General features: G+C 44.7%; 1 protein-coding gene across 1 annotated transcript in view; it reads right to left on the reverse strand.

Moving 5' to 3' along the window:
• Positions 1-21,929, reverse strand: part of LOC118391504 (mucin-2) — a 55,932-nt gene that overhangs the window by 27,756 nt on the left and 6,247 nt on the right. Inside the window, exon 2 of the mRNA XM_035782969.1 lies at positions 3,109-7,773. Within this exon, the coding sequence (XP_035638862.1) occupies positions 3,109-6,689 (3,581 nt within the window). The 5' untranslated portion in view covers positions 6,690-7,773. The remainder of the gene's footprint in view (positions 1-3,108; positions 7,774-21,929) is intronic.

Raw genomic sequence — 21,929 nt, forward strand, 5'->3', positions numbered from 1 at the left:
AACCTTAGGGGTTAGGGTTATGTTTAGGAGTTGGTTATTAGCTAAAATGCTAAAGGTGTCAGTGATGAGATTCGATCTTGAAACCTTTGGGTTGCTATACATTTGCCTTATACAAATTCTAGCTTGGTGACTAACGTTAGCTAGGCTAGGGGATACGGTTAAGGGTTAGGGTTAGGGTTAAGGTTAAAGTTAAGTTTTGGAGTTAGGTTAAACGGTTTGGGTGAGGGGAAGGGTTAGTTAAAAGGGTTAAGGTTCATTTGAGTGTCCTGGATTTACATTTACTATGTTACGTCTCGTCTATGAGACCAGGCTGAAATATGTTATCCCACCCAGGCGTTCACATTCGCAACCACAGTACATTGGTGATTACACCGTTCATGATTACAGACTTTTTCCTCCATAGACCACATGCATGTCTTCTCTCCAGGAGTTTTCCCCCCTCCTCTGATCTACCATGTTGGTATGATACCAACGGTGGAAAAATCCGTAAACAGCTTAGAAATGTGGGAAGTAGATTAATTAAAGTGCTGATGAGAATCATAAAGGGTTTACACTAAGAGCCTGTGCCGCAACTAAACCCAAAGCCTGCACCCGCATGACCTCACCATCAGCACTGATCGCTATTGCCGCCCATTGCAATGAGGAAATTATATAGAAATTATGTGTAGCCCCCCCCCCCCGATTTTTTTTAATACAAATAAATAAATAATGTGCGTATTAATTTCTCATTTGAAGTTTTTAAATTTTGGTTGGGAATATGAGAAAAGTTTTGACTTGTTGACGTGATGGATTTCATCATTTGGATTTAATCTCTCTCTCTCTCTCTCTCTCTCTCTCTCTCTCTCTCTCTCTCTCTCTCTCTCTCTCTCTCTCTCTCTCATCTGGCTCTCTCCTCTCTCTCTCTCTCTCTCTCTCTCTCTCTCTCTCTCTCTCTCTCTCTCTCTCTCTCTCTCTCTCTCATCTGGCATCTCCTCACACCCTCCCTGCTTCTCCTCTCCTCCTCATTTTTACCAAATGTACATTTAATTCTGTCCGCCCAAAGTATTTACAGCCTCACCATGCTGGGGTTGGCCTATAAATAGATGGGCGGTAGAACAGGAAAGCTCAAACAAAACAAACGTCCATCTGTAATATGAATAACACAACACATGCTGGATTATAACAGGGCTGCATGCTGTTGGTTTTTCTATCATCATCCGAGGAGTGACAGCTACCAACAATAACCCTCGATTTGATTCCAGAATGAGAAAGGAAATGTTGTCGTGCCAAGCTATGATCACATTGTATACTCTGGGGCTGATTAATTTTCACATTGGACAAATCTTTGCACAAACAATAACCTCTCGAAGCAGAGCTAAGAGCATTTATGTGTGACATTTACTTTCTTGTCCTTTGTGTTTCTGTGCTTCGAGGCATTCCTTTATTCTTATCCTTACCTTATCTTTTCTATAATTCCACTAACCATTCTTCAGTTTTCTTAATTTTTTCCTCCTCTATCTTTAAAGTAACCAATTAAATAACATTTTTGTTCTCGGAATTCTGTTAGGCTTATATAATTACAGTAGCGGTGAGAGGGTAACATCACTGGGGAAGCCAAGCCTGGAAAAAATAGCCATATGACAACCTACAGTATGTGTTGTGATAATTGCTTTGTTTGCTCTATAACCTGTTAATTCATATGCCTTGCCACCGGGATATATAGGCCTAAGGCCGAGACAATAAGAAGACACAGTGGCAGAATAAATTCAACCACACCTGTGCTTTTTCACAAAACCGGAGAGCAACATCTGCCCGGTGAAGTCCACAAAGCATATTGCATGTAACAAACTGTTAGATAACCTACAGTATGGTCAAGCAAGTTAATGTTTGCGACATTTTCAAACCACCTAACAACTATTGATTTAGAACCACAGAGAATTCGCAAAGAATACAAGAGCTGCCTCCACTATTCCAGCACCATTTCAACATCATCAAATTACCTACAAATTACCTACCATTATGTATGGTCCTGAGTCTAATACAGTGACAACTAAAATACCCCAAAACGATTTAGTCAAATCAACGTAAGCTAAAAATTATGTTGCTGTCCATGGTACTGATTTCTCTGTCGGTGTCTGTTTGTGTGTGTATATGTGTGTGTGCCTGTGTGTGTGCACATAGAGAAATGCCAATACCATCCTCCTCTCTTTCATGCTGCCGAAACGGTCTATGACGCGGTCATACAGTTCACGTTTTTAGTTTTTTTGTCCTAGTTACCTGGTTAAAATTCTTGCTCGCTAGCCTAACTTCCTTTCATTGGCAACGATGAGCCAGCTAGTTAACATTAGCCTACTACATCTAGCTACATATTGAACTTCCATCATCTCAGGCAAGGGGCACAATGTATGAATTTATGGTTGGATCAGAGTCACTGTTATAATCATTGGCCAGTACGAAGAATTAAGTAACACCACAATCCAAAACCCTATCTCCATCTAATGCAGGAATGACCCATTTTAGCTAGCTAGCTAGCCACCAGAGGACAACACAATGAGATGCAACAATTCAAGTTTTTGATGTGATGTGATTGATGTGAAGAAAAATCCAAACTGACTTCCCTTGACATTTTTTTTGGGGGGGGGTGAGCCAGAGCTATTCACATTTGAGCTCGCTCAGTTTAGTTCAACACTGATTGGCTTTATTTGATACTTTTTGGAACAAAGCAGGCCAAATGCTCATTGGTTTCCCTTGCATTCAATGCCATGGGCGGCAACAAAGTAATACTATTTTCCAGACATCATCAGATAGATGGGCTACACATACAGGAACAGAGTGCCGCTGTTCTTCGCTCGGATGCTTTCTCTGGTGAGATATAATCAGCATCTTGTGAATTGACTGAAAATTATGACGAAAGATCAATTATTTTCTTGGTCCATTTTTGGGGGAAGCATGGCTTATATACGCGTCTGTATAATTATAATATTGTCCCCAAGCAAGCATTATCTATGGTCCTGAGTTTTCATGGTCATCGCCCTTTATTTTTAATTTGTCAGGTCATATTCAGAGCACTAATTGGGAACAAAAAGGAAATTGCCGATGATCTGTGTTGGCTCAGTGGGACTCACTCACCCATCTCTCTCAGCCTCCTTCTTCTCCAGGTCCTGAATAACGTCCAGCAGTACCTTGATGGTATTCTGACTGGTCTCCAAGACCCCTTCCAGGCTGTGCAGCTGGGTCTGCAGGCTGCGGATGTCGTGCAGGGGCCCATTGGGGCCCATCAGTTTCTCTGCCACCCAGGTGGGATCCAGTTTACTCCTGGCCCCTGACACCAGCCCCCCCAAGATTTCCTGCACCTGCCTCAGTGTGTCTGCCTGGATGGAGGTCAGGGGCCTGACCGAGGAGCCCCCTCCAGAGCCAGAGCAGCCCCCGGAGGGGTACTGGCCGGGGGGGAAAGCGTGCTGGCTGTTGGGGATGTTGGGCCCAGAGCAGAGTATCTTATGGAGGGCACCAATCTGAGCCCCCAGCTGAGCCTGAGCCTGGCCCAGGCAGGTGGGTCTGGGGACGGCCTTGGTTGGCGAGGAACCATGGTCCCCCTGGTTCCCCTTCAGAGGGACCTCCGGGGGTGTTTGAGCTCTGTGTTTCAGAGAACAGGCTCGGGGACAGTGCACAGGTGACCCTGATCTCCCTGACTTCTCCTTCTCACTCGCTCGCCTGAGTAGGGGCGCCCGGTGGCCTGGGCCTGAGGTACAGCTCACCCCCTCTTTGCGTGGGGTGTATGGGGGAGGTGGCGGGGGTGGCGGTGGAAGTATCCTTCTCTCCCCTCTACACTCCCACTCTATCACCCTCCTGTCCTGAGTGCTGCAGTGTTGGGCCTGAGGTGGGGGGGTGTAGGGGGGCGCAGGCCGAAATGTGGAAGCATAGAGGGGCACAGTTTTTGTGGGTGTGGCGCAAGATGGACCCGTTGGAAGTGTATGGTAGGATTTTACCATTGGAGGTGGGGAGTTGCAGCTTTTTACGATGGGAGAGGGAGAGGAGCAGTATTTTATAGTTTGGATTTGAATGTGGGCAGAGTAGGAAGGAACTACTGGAGGTTGGGAGAAGCAGGGTGGTATGGTCTGACATGGGGGGTTCCCAGGTGGTATGGTCTGACATGGAGGGTTCCCAGGGAGTATGGTCTGACATGGTGGGTTCACAGGGGGTATGGTCTGACATGGGGAGTTCCCAGGTGGTATAGTCTGACATGGGGGGTTCCCAGGTGGTATGGTCTGAATTAAGGAGATGTAGGGAGGGACGGTTTGGGTTGTTGGGTGGCACAATGTCACAGTTGGAGGTGGAGAGGTGCAGTAGATTGCTGCTTTATTTAAGGAGGAGCAGGGTGGGGCAGTTTGTGTTAGGATGGTGCAGGGGGCTATAGTTGGAGTGGTGTGGCAAGTCGGGGCTGAGTAGGGGGCTATTGTCGGGGTGGTGGAGAAAGTTGGAGCTGAGTAGGGGGCTATCGTCGGAGTTGGATTTGGGGAGGTGGAGAAAGTTGGAGCTGAGTAGAGGGCTATCATTGGAGTTGGAGTCGGGGTGGCAGAGAATGTTGGAGCTGAGTAGGGGTCGATCGTTGGAGTTGGAGTCGGGGTGGCAGAGAATGTTGGAGCTGAGTAGGGGGCTATCGTTGGAGTTGGAGTCGAGGTGGTGGAGAAAGATGGGGCTGAGTAGGGGGCTATAGTTGGAGTTGGAGTCGAGGTGGTGGAGAAAGATGGGGCTGAGTAGGGGGCTATTGTTGGAGTTGGAGTGGGGCAAAATTGGGCAATGTAGGGGGCTAGAACATGAGTTTGTTTTGGGTCGAGGCAATTTGGGGCTGTGTCCGGATCTATCATTGGAGTTGGTGATTGGGTGGGCCAATTTTGAATTGAGGCTTTGGTTGTAGTTGTGGTGGTGCATGTTAGTTTGATTTGAATCAGGGAGGTACAGGGTGGAACAGGTTCAGTTTGTGTAGTGTGATGTGGAGTGGTTTGAGCTTTAGATGGAAGCACAGTCAGAGGAAGCACAGATTTTCTGGGGGGAGATGTACAGGTGGACTCATTCTGGGAGATGCAAGGCAGAACCACCAGAGGGGGAATTTCACAACGTGGATGGGTGGAGGTTAGCACAGTTTTAGGTAAGGAGGCATAGTGAAGCACAGTCTGAGATTTGGAGGTGGAGGGCACAGTAGGAGGTGAGGAGATAGAGGGTCTCAAAGTCGAGGGAGGTGGGAAGGTGGAGGGACAGTCAGTTTGTGGTTGGGTGGTGCAAGCCTGCACAGACAAGGGAGGTGGGTAGGTGGAGGGTCCCACAGCAGAGGGAGATGGGGATGTGGAGGATCCCACAGTCGAGGGAGGTGGGAAGGTGGAGGGACAGTCAGTTTGTGTTTGGGTGGTGCAGGCCTGCACAGACAAGGGAGGTGTGTAGGTGGAGGGTCCCACAGTTGAGGGAGATGGGGAGGTGGAGGGTTCCACAGTCGAGGGAGGTGGGGAGGTGGAGGGTTCCACAGTCGAGGGAGGTGGGGAGGTGGAGGGTCCCACAGTCGAGAGAGGTGGGCAGGTGGAGGGACTGTCAGCTTTTGTTTGCGTGGTGCAGGCCTGCTCAGTCAAGAGAGGTGGGGAGGTGGAGGGTCCCACAGTCGAGGGAAGTGGGGAGGTGGAGGGTCCCACAGTCGAGGGAGGTGAGGAGGTGGATGGACCCACAGTCGAGGGAGGTGGGCAGGTGCAGGGCTGCACTGTCAAGGGAGGTGGGGTGTTAGGAGGGGAGACACAGGGACTCTCCATCTGTGTTGGAGTGGTACAGTCGGACACCTCCCTTCCTGGGTCACTGATTGCATTGTTTATGCGCCTTCTCCTCCTCACTTGGGACGGAGTTGCACTCCCCTGGCATTTAGGAGGGGAAAAACAAGAAGAGTTATGCCAGGAAGAGTCCATGTGATTCCCAACAGCAAGGGAGCTAGCTTTAGCCTCACTATTCCTGAGGCACTGGGTTTGGTTCACCAATCCCTGCTTAGCCTTAAACCCAGGGCCGTTTCCATCTCTGGATGCAGGCTCTGAAAGGTAGTTGTGGGTAGTGTAGTACTCATCATGTTCGTTGTCCTGTTTGTCGTCCCCATCCACCCCCACCGAGTCCCCAACGCTGCGGACATTTGAGAGCACGGAGGGCTTGGGCTTCTGGAGGCGGGGGGAGGTCTGGATGGCCATGCTAGTGCACTGCCTCCGGGAGAGGGGCAGCGTGAGTGAGTACGGCAGTGGGGGTGATGGTGGTGGTGCCCAGCAGCGGCGCGTGGGCCCTGGGGTTAGCGGGTGAGGGGGCGCCCGAGCCAAAAATGCCGCCACCACCTCAATGGTGTCTGCCATGTCCCCTCGGACTGCCCCCACCACCGAGGCCTCCGTAAGCCATCCTTGGGGGGCCATGGGGCTTGTGGGGCTGTTCTTCCGGAAGGGGTGGGGGCTGTCACACTCAGTGGCAGTCTTCTGGTAGCTCTTGGCTCCAGTGGTCCCGCTGCCTAGTCCATCCTCCAGGTCTTTGAAGCGGACCTGCTGGGTGCGGTTGCGGCGGCGCTTTAAGCGGCTCTCGATATCCGGCGAGTCGCGGTTCAGCAGCACTGAGCGCACTGTCATGGTGCCAGGCAGCTTGTCGGTGGTCTTGCTGTTGGTGTGTTGGCCAGTGACCAAGTGATTAGTCTCTTTGCTCACCATGTCTCCTGTGGTGTCTTGTTCTTTCCCCCGACATCCACAGTCTCTGCAGGCCGTTTGATGTGATGAAATCCTCTTTCAGAGAGTAATTATATTTGCAATTTGTCTGTTGACTATTATTTATTCTCTATGACAATGGATTATCGGTGTTATCGGATTTGTTGAGCTGGAGTGCCATCAACAAGCAGATCTGGGGAGACAGCTGTAGCTTGTTGGTTTGAGTGATCATGGAGATGATTGGAAATAACTGTCACACTGCAGTGCTGTTTGTCCTGTCATCCCCCTTCTGCAGCACTCCAATGGACTAGTCCTTCCTCAGGTGTGTGTGTGTTGCTCTGGATATCTGACTTCCTGAGAGATGTAACCAAAGCCAGGTGGTCTGTACTTTGCTCAAACTACAGATAGAGAGAACTGTATCCTGGACTTCATAAAATAAGTCTTCAGGGTGAACCGGATTCTCTTAGTCCACAGAACTTCATTTATTTATGGTACTAGTCCACATAGAGTCCTGATTTCCTTATAGATCTGTTCTATATAGCCACATTAAATGTATAATTGATATCAGCACGTTAAACATGGGAGCAAGTGCCAACTTAAAGCATGGCTCAGATCTCCCTCATACAAAATCTTCTTCTAAAAGAGGACATTTCACATTAAATAAGTGTGAAGACCCCAAAAAGAGCGGTGAGTGTGAGAACGGGGCACACAGTTCTGTTGCATGACTCCTGGATACTGTACAGTCAGCTCCAACTTAGTCTTAATAATGTCCCAGAAGATCGTGACGGGGGCACGGTACCTACCGACAAATAGGCATGACTCCCCTGAATACACTTTGTCCATCCTTCCCATCAATGAATCTGCAGGCTTGCCTTTCCAACCCACTATTGTCCCATGGGGAGGGAGATTGGATTGCTAAGGAGTGGGATGACATTGTGTGACTCCCCATGATGTTCTATATTCCTGTTTTGCTTTCTCACATTTTCTCTCTCTCTTTCTCTCTCTTTTTTTCTCTTCCGATACCTCTTCTCAGTGACTCATCTTCCACTCATTTAGCTGGATAACAGGATAGCCCAGGTTCCTGAGGTGACTAGAGAGAGAGAGAGACAGACAAGAGATAAGACAACAGATGAGACAAGATAAGTCATCAGCGCCCCCTCCACCCCCAGGCATTTACCTTATCTAGAGAGAGAGAGAGAGTAATAGAGAGAGAGAGAGTGAGAGAGAGAAAGAGAGAGAGAGTGAGAGAGAGAGTGAGAGAGAGAGAGAGAGAGAGAGAGAGAGAGAGAGAGAGAGAGAGAGAGAGAGAGAGAGAAAGCAGATGAGCTCCTGCATTTTTCAGGATGTTTTTACAAAAATATAGATTTAGAGTTAGATAAACGTGGATTTTTCCACAAGGACGTATACAGGATATTACACAACATTACATTCACTCCAAATCAAAACTCCAAACCTACAACCTGATTTTGGATGACATTTCCTGGAAGGATTCCTACTACCAAAGATTCTTATTTCCAAGCTTCGCAGCAAATGCTCTGGCTAGCAAACAACAGTAACCTAAAAACACCATCCAACCTGGAACTGAGTAAGTAATGTTTAGTCTGAAGCTACTTTTACAGCCATGAAAAAAAATACATTACAGTGTTATATTTTGCTTTATAAGGACTGAATGCTAAGTTAAGGCTACCAAGCATGCTAGGACAGAACATATCTGACTGCAACTTCAATTAGCACTGTGGTGTGAAGTGAGAGTTGTCAAAGCCCTTGAGCCCAACAGTGGCAGGAGAGTTTCACAGCCTACCCCACCAAAATGCAGAGGTCGTTGAAGCCCCCTCCCTCTGTTCAGAGGTCATTACAATACAGTACCGTTTGGATGTAAAAAAAAATGATAAGGTACGAAAAGAGTACAAAAAGAAGTTCCTTATGGAAAACCAAGAGACACTTTTTGCTGACTATTATTAAAATGGGAACATAAGCAACTTCATCTTCCACACAGACCATCCCCTGTGCAGTTATATATTAACACACTACCCCTTTGTTAGGGGGGGGGGGGTGTTAGCGATGGGTGGAAACTTAGGATATTAGACAACAAGGACTCTGAGTCAGCCAATGTCAACCTGTGCAAGTCTGGAACAGTAATGGTACAGGGCAACCCCAAACAGTTTCAGTTGGACTTTCACATAATCAAAGAGCTAGCTCAGCAGGATAAGCTCTCTCTTGTGAAAGATACCCCCACCTCGAGCGTGTCAGGCCAGATCTCTTCATTATATAACCCCGCAGATCAACAACCCCAAGCGGAAAGAGAGACATATCTGCACTCTGGACTCTGGACTGTGATGAGACAACATCAACAGGAGAAAGAGCAGGAGCAGGAGAAGAACAGAGCACTAGAGGAGAAGGTGAAAGTGCTCGAGGAGAAGGTGAGAATGATGACGTGTGACAGAGAACAACCCATTATAGAATTGGCTACCCCCGCAGAGAAGCCAGCAGAACAGCCCACCTTAGACCCTGACCATAGCCTCGGCATCACAGCAGGACAGACAAATGAAGAAATCAAAGCCCAGGGCAACCCACCCTCTCTGAGCATCCCTCCGTCAGCCACCCTGATAGCTTTCCTGACAACCCCCCCCCGCACACCCACTTAGGACATATACAAGCCACAGATTGTACTCCTTATGGACTCAAACTGGAAACTTATACAAGAAAATATACTTTTTCCCAAACACACAGTGTCTAAACTCTGATGTCCAAACAGCAAGCGCACCCTAGAACCTTCTGCCTGAGGACCACTAGGGTCACCCAGACACATAATAACACACACAGGCACAAACAACCTGATAACACAACAGGAAAGGGCAGCCACGGCACTCAAAAAAGAGATTAAAAAAGCTTCTTCTACTTTCCCCAAAGCACAAGTGCTTATCTCCACCCTGCTAACACACAGCGGGTAAATGCAAGTATTTCCTGTAACTGTGCCTTAAAACCAAATGTCTACCTGGCTCGCCAGGACTTGAATAGCCTTTACGACCAGGTTCACCTAAACAAGGCAGCAGTGCCCACCTTCGCATTGACCCTAAAGGACCTGCATCAACACCCCCACACCAAACCAATCAATCCCCCCTCCAAGTCAACCATGCCCACACCCCATTTAGGCTCCCTCCCTCAGAGCAAATGTCAAATTGGCTTTTTACCAAATGACCATACAACAGACCACATATTTACCCTGCACTCCCTAACTGACAAAAAAAAGCTAAGTCTTCTCAGGCTTTGTCGATTTCAAAAAAGCTTTTGACTCAATTTGGCATGAGGCTCTGCTATACAAATTGATGGAAAGTTGTGTTGGGAAAAAACATACAACATAATAAAATCCATGTACAGTTGAAGTTGGAAGTTTACATACACTTAGGTTGGAGTCATTAAAACTCGTTTTTCAACCACTCCAAAAATGTCTTGATAACAAACTATAGTTTTGGCAAGCCGGTTAGGACATCTACTTTGTGCATGACAAGTAATTATTCCAACAATTGTTTAGACATATTATTTCACTTATAATTCACTGTATCACAATTCCAGTGGGACAGAAGTTTACGTACACTAAGTTGACTGTGCCTTTAAACAGATCAGAAAATGATGTCATGGCTTTAGAAGCTTCTGCTAGGCTAATTAACATAATTTGAGTCAGTTGGAGGTGTACATGTGGATGTATTTCAAGGCCTACCTTCAAACTCAGTGCCTCTTTGCTTGACATCATGGAAAAATCCAAAGAAATCAGCCAAGACGTCAGAAAAAATTGTAGACCTCCACAAGTCTGGTTCATCCTTGGGAGCAATTTCCAAACGCCTGAAGGTACCACGTTCATCTGTACAAACAATAGTACGCAAGTTTAAACACCATGGACCATGCAGCCGTCATACCACTCAGGAAGGAGATGCGTTCTGTCTCCTAGAGATGAACGTACTTTGGTGCATAAAGTGCAAATCAATCCCAGAACAACAGCAAAGGACTTGTGAAGATGCTGGAGGAAACAGGTACAAAAGTATCTATATCCACAGCAAAACGAGTCCTATATTGACATAACCTGAAAGGCCACTCAGCAAGGAAGAAGCCACTGCTCCAAACCCCCATAAAAAAGCCAGACTGCACGAATAAAAAAATAAAAAATGTTATTTGTCACATACACATGGTTAGTAGATGTTAATGCGAGTGTAGGGAAATGCTTGACAACGTTCATGGGGGAAAAGATCGTACTTTTTGGAGAAATGTCCTCTGGAGTGATCAAACAAAAATAGAACTGTTTGGCCATAATGACCATGGTTTTGTTAGGAGGACAAACCATGGTCATTAAGGCCAAACAGTTCTATTTTTTAAAGCTTGGTCGCAAATGGGTCTTCCAAATGGACAATGACCCCAAGCATACTTCCAAAGTTGTGGCAAAATGGCTTAAGGACAACAAAGTCAAGGTATTGGAGTGACCATCACAAAGCCCTGACCTCAATCCCATAGAAAATGTGTGGGCAGAACTGAAAAAGCATGTGCGAGCATGGAGGCCTACAAACCTGAATCAGCTACACCAGCTCTGTCAGGAGGAATAGGCCAACATTCTCCCAACTTACTGTGGGAAGCTTGTGGAAGGATATCCAAAACGCTTCACCCAAGTTAAACAATTTAAAGGCAATGCTACCAAATACTAATTGAGTGTGTGTAAACTTCTGACCCACTGGGAATATGATGAAATAAATAAAAGCTGAAATAAATAATTCTCTCTACTATAATTCTGACATTTCACATTCTTAAAATATAGTGGTGATCCTAACTGACCAAAGACCTTTTACTAGGAATACATGTCAGGAATGTGAAAAACTGAGTTTAAATATATTTGGCTAAGGTGGATGTAAACTTCCGACTTCAACTGTACATAAACATCAAGTGTGCGTTTAAACTTGGCAAAAATTTCTTTCCACATGGCTGTGGGGTGAGACAGGGATGCAGCTTAAGATCCACCCTTTCAACATATATATCAATGAATTGGCGAGGGTACTAGAAAAAGTCTGCAGCACCCGGCCTCACCCTACTAGAATCTGAAGTCAAATGTCTACTGTTTGCTGAGGATCTGGTGCTTCTGTCCGCCAACCAAGGAGGGCCTACAGCAGCACCTAGATCGTCTGCACAGACCAGGGCCCTGACAGTAAATCTCAGTAAGACAAAAATATGTGTTCCAAAAAAGGTCCAGTTGCCAGGACCACAAATTCCATCTAGTCACCTAAAATGAAGCAAATCCCAAATCTTCCATAACGAAGCCATCACCTACAGAGAGATGAACCCCTAAGCAAGCTGGTCCTGGGGCTCTGTTCACAAACACAAACAGATCCAACAGAGCCCAAGGACAGCACCACAATTAGACCCAACCAAGTCATGTGAAAACCAAAACATAATTACTTGACACATTTGAAAGAATTTACAAAAAAGCAGAGCAAACTAGAATGCTATTTGGCCCTGAACAGAGAGTACACAGTGGCAGAATACCTGAGCACTGTGACTGACCCAAACTTAAGGAAATCTTTGACTATGTACAGACTCAATGAGCATAGCCTTGCTTTTGAGAAAGGCCGAAGTAGGCAGACATGGCTCTTTAAAAAATATATATATTTCATTTAACCAGGTTGGCCAGTTGAGAACAAGTTCTCATTTACAACTGGACAAGATAAAGCAAAGCATTGCAACAAAAACAACAACACAGATGGGATAAACAAACGTACAGTCATTAACACAATAAAAAAGCTGTATACAGTGTGTGCAGATGAAGTAAGGAGGTCAGGCAATAAATGGGTCATAATGGCGAAGTCATTACAATTTAGCAATTAACACTGGAGTGATATATGTGCAGATGAGGATGTACAAGTAGAAATAGTGATGTGCAAAAGAGCAGAAAAATATTTAAAAAACTAATATGGGATGAGGTAGGTAGTTGGTTGGTTGGGCTATTTACAGATGGGCTTCTCTCAAGAGAAGACAGGCTATGTGCAAACTGCCCACAAAATGAGGTGGCAACTGAGCGGCTCTTCCTAACCTCCTACCAAATGTATGACCATATGAGAGACACACATTTCCCTCAGATTACACAGATCCACAAAGAATTAGAAAACAAACCCATTTTTGATAAACTCCCATATCTATTGGGTGAAATACCACAGTGTGCCATCACAGCAGCAAGATTTGTGACCTGTTGCCACAAGAAAAGGGCAACCAGTGAAGAACAAACACCATTGTAAATGCAACCCATGTTTATGTTTATTTATTTTCCCTTTTGTACTTTAACTATTTGCACATAATATGACATTTGAAATGCCTTTATTCTATTGGAACTTTCGTGAGTGTCATGTTCACTGTTAATTAGTATTTTTATTTATCTTTTGTTTATTATCTACTTCACTTACTTTGGCAATGTTAACGTATATTTCCCATGTCAATAACGCCCTTATAATGACTTGAAATAGAATTGAGAGATAGAAAGACAGAGAGAGAGAGAAAGAGAAAGAGAGGGCATTAGTGTTCATATTGTGGTCCTCTCATTTATTTCCATTGGATAATGAGATGACCTCATAATAATGAAGATTGTAATGAGGTAGCCAGTTTTTTTTATTATAAGAGAAGGGTCAACGGAGAGACACACAAATTGTGAGAAGGGGAGATTAAGTTTGTTTAAGAGAAGTAATGAAAAGGAGAGTAAGACAGAATGAGGAAGCATTGACAAAGAGCGAGGGAGAGAGAGAGAGAGAGAGAGAGAGAGAGAGAGAGAGAGAGAGAGAGAGAGAGAGAAAGAGAAAGTGTGTGTGTGTGTGTGTGTGTGTGTGTGTGTGTGTGTGTGTGTGTGTGTGTGTGTGTGTGTGTGTGTGTGTGTGTGTGTGTGTGTGTGTGTGTGTGTGTGTGTGTGTGTGTGTGTGTGTGTGTGTGTGTAGGTGTGTGTAGGTGTGTGTGTAATTGTGTTTGTGAGAGAGAAAAAGAGAAACAGAACTAGACAAAAAGAGAGAATACCAAAAACAAGACATATACATATCCTTTCAGTGATTGACATTTTTGTGATTGTCCAGCCGTGACAAGATGCTTTGTGACAAGAGGCAAGCCTGGCTCAGACCATCTGAGTTTCCTGAGGTCTGATGGTCTCTCTCTGTAGAGCCAGAGACCGTTAGTGTTGCCTCACAAGTTAGCGGTTATTTAGGGAATAGGGACCCCATGGGGGTTAATTACATTAACTTTTTTTCATATCTTGTTTCTTTTTTTTAAAGAGGAACATCTTTGTCAATTCCACACCCCCGCCGTCAACCTTTTAAAAACATGATTTTTAGGATAGATTATGATTACAGTCACGCTTGAAGGGCCCAAGAAGGGGATGAGGAAGGAACCGTGGGCTCCTGCACTTATTTGTATTAGTTAGTGGGTGAGGAACACAGAATTTCATCCTTGTTTTACTTTCTTGTTATCGCTGTGGTGTGTGTCTGTGTACCGATGATCTGCTTAAATGTGACTCACTGAGGAGCGTGTATCAGACTTGCTAATGATGATACATCAACGTCGCTACATTGAAACACAGTCATTCACTTGAATAAGAAAGATTTTGTTGTTATAGTTAATGTGTTGGATATGAATGGACTTTATAAATAATGAATGATTATCACAGCCTTGAAACACTGTAGTGGGAGGACAGACAACCGCTTGAATTAGAAAGATGTTTTTGTCGTTTTAGTTATCGTGGTGTAGCTCAGATGGAGCTTGTAATGCCAAGATATTGGATTTCACTCATGGGACCACCCATATGTATAAAATGCATGCACGCATGACTGTAAGTCATTTTGGATAAAAGTGTCTGCTAAATGGCATGTATTATTGTTATATATTATCGTACTAGATGTGCACGGGTCTTTATGACTTATATGCTTTCATTGCAGCATTGAGAACATACAGTAACTGTAACGATTCTCCTCCTCTTCTGAGGAAATATCGGACCAATGCACAGCGTGGTAAGTGTCCATGTTGTTTATTAAAACCGGAACACTGAAGCAAAACAAAAATAGAACAAAACCCAACAGTTCTGTCAGGTACTCACACACAACACTAAACAGAAAATAATCACCCACACCACACAGGTGGGAAAAGGCTACCTAAGTATGATTCTCAATCAGAGACAACGAACAACACCTGCCTCTGATTGAGAACCATACCAGGCCAAACACAAAACCACAACATAGAAAAAAGAACATAGACTACCCACCCAACTTACGCCCTCACCATACTAAAACAAAAACATAACAAAAAGAACTAAGGTCAGAACGTGACAGTAAAACCTGAACCTATAGGGGAGGGTCTGGGTGGGCGTCTGTCCGCGGTGGCGGCTCTGACGCGTAACTCACTGGTATATATAATACAGCTGTATTTTTCAGTGGTGTAAAGTACTTAAGTAAAAATACTTTAAAGTACTACTTAAGTAGTTTTTTGGGGTGTCTGTACTATACTATACTATTTATATTTTTGACAACTTTTACTATTACTTTATTACATTCCTAAAGAAAATGATGTACTTTTTACTCCATACATTTTCCCTAAAACCCCAAAGTACTAATTTACATTTCAAATGCTTAGCAGGACTACTGCCTATTACATGGAGGACTCACTAAACCTAAATGCTTCATTTGTAAATTATGTCTGAGTGTTGGAGTGTGCACCTGGCTATCCGTAAAAAATTGTAAAACTAAAAAATTTTGCAGTCTGGTTTGCTTAATATAAGGAATTTAAAAATATTTGTTATTTTCCTTTTGATACTTGATGATATTTTAGCAATTATAGTGACTTTTGATACTTAAGTATACTTAAAACGAAATACTTTTATTATTTTACTCAAGTAGTATTTTACTGGGTAACTTTCACTTTTACTTGAGTCATTTTCTATTAAGGTAGCTTTACTTTATTCAAGTATGACAGTTGGGTACTTTTCCATTACTGTATTTTTTTCCTGTTTATGGTCAAACTTTAATCGAAACTATTTCTTAACAGTGATGGTCATCCTCCCTATTTCTCCTTCTCTATCTCCTCAATGTTCCTTCTCTCTGAGAGTTTTCCATTCACCTTTCACCCTGAAAGGTTTCCCAAGTTACACTCGTTGCAGGACCATTACCCTCCCCTCATTCTCCTCCACATCAACCCAATTCCAACCCCTCCTTCTGTCTTTCATCTGCCAATCCTCCCTTTTGTCCTTTTTGTTTTTTTACTCACATCCTATCTCCACCCTTCTTTTTCTCATCCTCTCTTTCTCTCCCATTATCCTCATCTTTTCTCTCAGTTTCTCTCATCCTCCTCTTCCTCCTTCCCTCGCTTTCTCTCCTCCCACTCACTCTGCAAACTGACCTGAGATCAAAACTTACGCTGACAGACAGTTTAATGAATCCAGTGCTTCTTAATGCTTCGCACACTCTGGAGGCCAAGCCTTTCCTCATGTGACATTTTCATGGAAAGCTTTATTGGCAGACAACAGATAAAACAGCAGCCAGGAGAAGTCAAGGTGTTCAGCGGAATAATGTCAGCCGGGTTATAACTCTCCGTTGTTATTATTTAAGATTTACTAGGTTCCTCCTCAGAGAGGTTCCTACCTACATGAAAACACTGAGTGAGTGTGCGAAATGTGGTGTGAAGGAGCAACGGTCATGTTTGATCTCTGTGCTTTCTAACCCATGTTGACATTGAGAGACAAAACAAGATATAGTGCACATGTACAGGATGTAACAGATATACACAGGAGATGAGAGAGGCTAAGTGTTACATATTTCATATTTCATTTCTCATGATCTTACAAATCATGTTTAATGAAAATAAAGCACCTTGGAGTTTTGTGTGTGTTTTAAGGGGATGCAGGCAGAGTGCTTCAGATTGAATTGTTATGTAAAGGCGTGTCAGATTAGATTGTCTGGGCATGGCTAACTTTATCCGACAGGACTGTGTACACGCACAGCCACCAACAGAGGAAGGGGGAGAAGGGGGGTGTAGATACACATGGGTGGGTGGAGAGAGAGGGTGGGTGGATATATTTAGAGAGAGAAGAGAGAAAAATACAATGAGACACATAGCTGGAGAGCTGTGGGGGGTGGGTGTAGGCAAGAGGAAGGGGAAAGGGAGGGAGTGAGGCAGGAGAGAGTGAAGCAGGAGAGAGTGAGGCAGGAGAGAGTGAAGCAGGAGAGAGTGAAGCAGGAGAGAGTGAGGCAGGAGGGTGTGAGGAAGGGGAAAGGGAGGGAGTGAGGCAGGAGAGTGTGAAGCAGGAGGGTGTGAGGAAGGGGAAAGGGAGGGTGTGAAGCAGGAGAGAGTGAGGCAGGAGAGAGTGAAGCAGGAGAGAGTGAGGCAGGAGGGTGTGAGGAAGGGGAAAGGGAGGGTGTGAAGCAGGAGAGAGTGAGGCAGGAGGGTGTGAGGAAGAGAACAACCCCCTTGCAGCAGAGGAGAGGAAATGCCATGGTTAGAGTTCAGTGAAGTGGTAAATAAGTAGCATCAGCGTATCAGGGCGTTTAAGGGGGAACTGGAGAGGAAATAAAAAAGGTACATGATCAGTTATTGGTTCTGGGAGCCCAGGGAGCCAGAGGAGAGAGAGGAGAGATAACTACACAGCCAAATGGAGAGAGAGGAGAGATGCCTACACAGCCAAGGGGAGAGAGAGGAGAGATACCTACACAGCCAAGGGGAGAGAGAGGAGAGATACCTACACAGCCAAGGGGAGAGAGAGGAGAGATACCTACACAGCCAAGGGGAGAGAGAGGAGAGATACCTACACAGCCAAGGGGGGAGAGAGGAGAGATACCTACACAGCCAAGGGGAGAGAGAGGAGAGAGAGGAGAGATACCTACACAGCCAAGGGGAGAGAGAGTAGAGAGAGGAGAGATACCTACACAGCCAAGGGGAGAGAGAGGAGAGAGAGGAGAGATTACCTACACAGCCAAGGGGAGAGAGAGTAGAGAGAGGAGAGATACCTACACAGCCAAGGGGAGAGAGAGGAGAGAGAGGAGAGATACCTACACAGCCAAGGGGAGAGAGAGGAGAGAGAGGAGAGATCCCTACACAGCCAAGGGGAGAGAGAGGAGAGAGAGGAGAGATACCTACAGAGCCAAGGGGAGAGAGAGGAGAGAGAGGAGAGATACCTACACAGCCAAGGGGAGAGAGAGGAGAGAGAGGAGAGATACCTACACGGCCAAGGGGAGAGAGAGGAGAGAGAGGAGAGATCCCTACACAGCCAAGGGGAGAGAGAGGAGAGAGAGGAGAGATACCTACACAGCCAAGGGGAGAGAGAGGAGAGAGAGGAGAGATCCCTACACAGCCAAGGGGAGAGAGAGGAGAGAGAGGAGAGATACCTACACAGCCAAGGGGAGAGAGAGGAGAGAGAGGAGAGATACCTACACAGCCAAGGGGAGAGAGAGGAGAGAGAGGAGAGATACCTACACGGCCAAGGGGAGAGAGAGGAGAGAGAGGAGAGATACCTACACAGCCAAGGGGAGAGAGAGGAGAGATACCTACACAGCCAATGGGAGAGAGAGGAGAGAGAGGAGAGATTACCTACACAGCCAAGGGGAGAGAGAGGAGAGATACCTACACAGCCAAGGGGGGAGAGAGGAGAGAGAGGAGAGATACCTACACGGCCAAGGGGAGAGAGAGGAGAGAGAGGAGAGATACCTACACAGCCAAGGGGAGAGAGAGGAGAGATACCTACACAGCCAATGGGAGAGAGAGGAGAGAGAGGAGAGATTACCTACACAGCCAAGGGGAGAGAGAGGAGAGATACCTACACAGCCAAGGGGAGAGAGAGGAGAGAGAGGAGAGATACCTACACAGCCAAGGGGAGAGAGAGGAGAGAGAGGAGAGATTACCTACACAGCCAAGGGGAGAGAGAGTAGAGAGAGGAGAGATACCTACACAGCCAAGGGGAGAGAGAGGAGAGAGAGGAGAGATCCCTACACAGCCATTGGGAGAGAGAGAATAGATACCTGCACAGCCAATGTGATTGTATTTATAGATCGATGAGATGACTAAACAAAGTGCAAAGTTATGGTCATAGACAAAACAACCACGTCAAATAAAAATCTACATTGATCAAATAACATGGACAACAACCACTTTTTGTGCAGTATTAATCTATTTGCAGGCACAGCAAGGCACAAGTCAATAGTGATGGGTTCTCCTGTGGTTATATTTCTATGGCCAGGCAGAACAGAAGCAATAGTGGTGTGTTTGTTGTGTGAGAGAGTCCAATTCAGTAAACACCTCTGAGGAGCAGCGCCTAGGTAGGTGCATATTGTATTAAGTGTGTTTATAACTGTAATTTATGAAGTAAATTAAGATTTTCGCTATAGAGGTTTCTCCTGGGAAAATATTTCATTATGTTTGATAATGACCCAATAAACACACATGCGTGAGCACAACCACAAACACCTGTACACACACAGACATGCACACACACACAAGCGTGCATATGCACACACACATCGGCCCATCAGATATTTCCTATAAATCCTACAGTAAATGTAGTGAGGACTGTGTGCAACATATTAACTGTGGTACAGTGAGCAACGCTAAACAAGCCTCCAGGCTAGAGCTGAGCCCACCCCTCTAACAAGTAGGCTGATCAGATAAGACCTCATATAACAGGGGCACGAGATAGCCATTCAGAGAACAATATGTTTTCACAGGTGCCAGGCCACATTACAATAGAAATCTAGATAGCCGGACAGCCAGTGGCTACAGCTGCGTAACAGTTAAAGCTTAGAGCCTGCTCCAAGCTCTGTCTGATGTGAAAGCTTGCTGAGAATATCACTGCATTGGATCATAATGGGAGGTTTAAAAAATATATATAAATACAATACCAGTCAAAAGTTTGAACACGCCTACTCATTCAAGGGTTTTTCTTTATTTTTTAAAACCATTTTCTACATTGTAGAATACTAGTGAAGACATCAAGACTAATAACACATGGAAAATAACACATGGAATCATGTAGTAACCAAAAAAAAAGATTATACAAAGTATGCACCCTTTGCCTTGATGACAGCTTTACACACTCTTGGAATTCTCTCATTGCCAAGCATGTGCAAAGCTGATTCCATATGTCTTATTTCATAGTTTTGATGTCTTCACTATTATTCTACAATGTAGGTTTAAGGGAAGGTTACTCGTGACTCCCAAGCTAAACATTTTTAACAAACTACCTCCCAGTTTGAAGTTAGCCCCTAGCCAGATTACTCACAACATTTTGCAATGAGTAGCTAGGTTTACATCCAATTGGCAACAGATTTTCATGCGAATATTCAAAAATATGTATAAAGAAAAAATGCCCATTTTCCAACCAGTGGTGTTTCCACCAAACTGAATTGTTGCGGATAAAAATCAGTGCGTGATGACATAGTGCACACAAAATGTACTTTTTGCTTAATTAAGCTTTCATGTACAAAATAAAAATCTAATGTTCAATGTGTTTCCATCGCATTTTCAACTCTAGCGATAGATTTGTCACAAAAACTGTTGCAGGTACAGTGCAGGTAGGCTCTGTTGGTAGGTTAGGCATGATGAGATTATTATGGCAGTCAAGCATTGATCATCATGTTACCAGAATAAGACACTCAATATTTATTGGAAAGGAGCATCAAGCTCATACCATGCACTTTCACCACCCTATGAAGTAACATAACATCTGTAGCCTAATAAACTGCATGGTTTCCTGAGTCGTAGTGGGAGGACCAAAACACCCTATCACCACATGACTCCAAATTTACTTTGATATGATAGTAAACTAGACACTCTAATGTACTTGTCATCTTGCTCAGTTGTGCACCGGGGCCTCTCACGCCTCTTTCTATTCTGGTTAGAGACTGTTTGCGCTGTTCTGTGAAGGGAGTAGTACACAGTGAATAGCATGGAATAGCCTTAATTTCTCAGAACAACAATAGACTGACGAGTTTCAGAAGAAAGTTATTTGCTTCTGGCCATTTTGAGCCTGTAATCAAACCCACAAATGCTGATGCTCCAGATACTCAACTAGTCTAAAGAAGGCCAGTTTAAATGCTTCTTTAATCAGGACAACAGTTTTCAGCTGTGCTCATATAATTGCAAAAGGGTTTTCTAATGATCAATTAGCCTTTTAAAATGATAAACTTGGATTAGCTAACACAACGTGCCATTGGAACGCAGGAGTGATGGCTGCTGAAAGTGGGCCTCTGTACACCTAGTTAGATAGATAGATAGATAGATAGATAGATAGATAGATAGATAGATATTCCATTAAAAATCAGCTATTTCCAGCTACAACAGTCATTTACTACATTAACCATGTCTTCTCTGTATTTCTGATCAATTTGATGTTATTTTAATCAACAAAAAATGTGCTTTTCTTTCTAAAACAAGGACATTTCTAAGTGACCCCAAACTTTTGAACGGTAGTAGTGTATATATACATATGGTTGTAATCTGGGTACCTTGATAGCATCATGAAAAATAGATGCCTTTATCAGGCAGCAACAGAGACAGTTTAGTTGTAGTCTGGTTATTTAACATCTTCTCAACCAAAAAAAACAACACATTACAACGAGAATTTAACATCATTACAGCCTCATATAGCCTCAAAGATGCGCCGGAGGGGATGGCTGCAGTCTTATCGGCTTTTAATCATTCATGCTATTCTGTTTTTTTTTTTTTTTTGCGTTTTTCGTAACTTGTTTTGTACATAACGTTGCTGCTACCATCTCTTATGACCGAAAATAGCTTCTGCGTTTTACTCACCTCATATTCGATGGAGAGTTTTTTCTTCAATGAGTCAGATGGGAGGGATATACTATAGACAACCGACCAGGCCCAGATCATTCGCTGGGGAAGAAAACTGAGATTTCACAGAAAAATATCAGGGTGCCTTGTGAGGATCAGGCGACGAGTGGCTAATCTGCCTTTGCCTTCCGTCCTGCTAGCTAATGTTAATTTGCTGGAAAATAAATGGGATGAACTGAAAGCACATATATCCTAGCACAGGACAATAAAAACTGTAATATCTTATGTTTCACTGAGTCGTGGCTGAACAACGACACTAAGAACATACAGCTGGCGGGTTATACACTCTATCGGCAGGATAGAACAGCAGTTTCTGGTAAGAGACGGGGCGGGGGCCTATGCATATATGTAAACAACAGCTGGTGCATGATATCTAAGAAAGTCTCAACGTTTTGCACACCTGAGGTAGAG

This window comes from Oncorhynchus keta, chromosome 12, assembly GCF_023373465.1.
Source record: "Oncorhynchus keta strain PuntledgeMale-10-30-2019 chromosome 12, Oket_V2, whole genome shotgun sequence".
Classification (NCBI taxonomy): domain Eukaryota; kingdom Metazoa; phylum Chordata; class Actinopteri; order Salmoniformes; family Salmonidae; genus Oncorhynchus; species Oncorhynchus keta.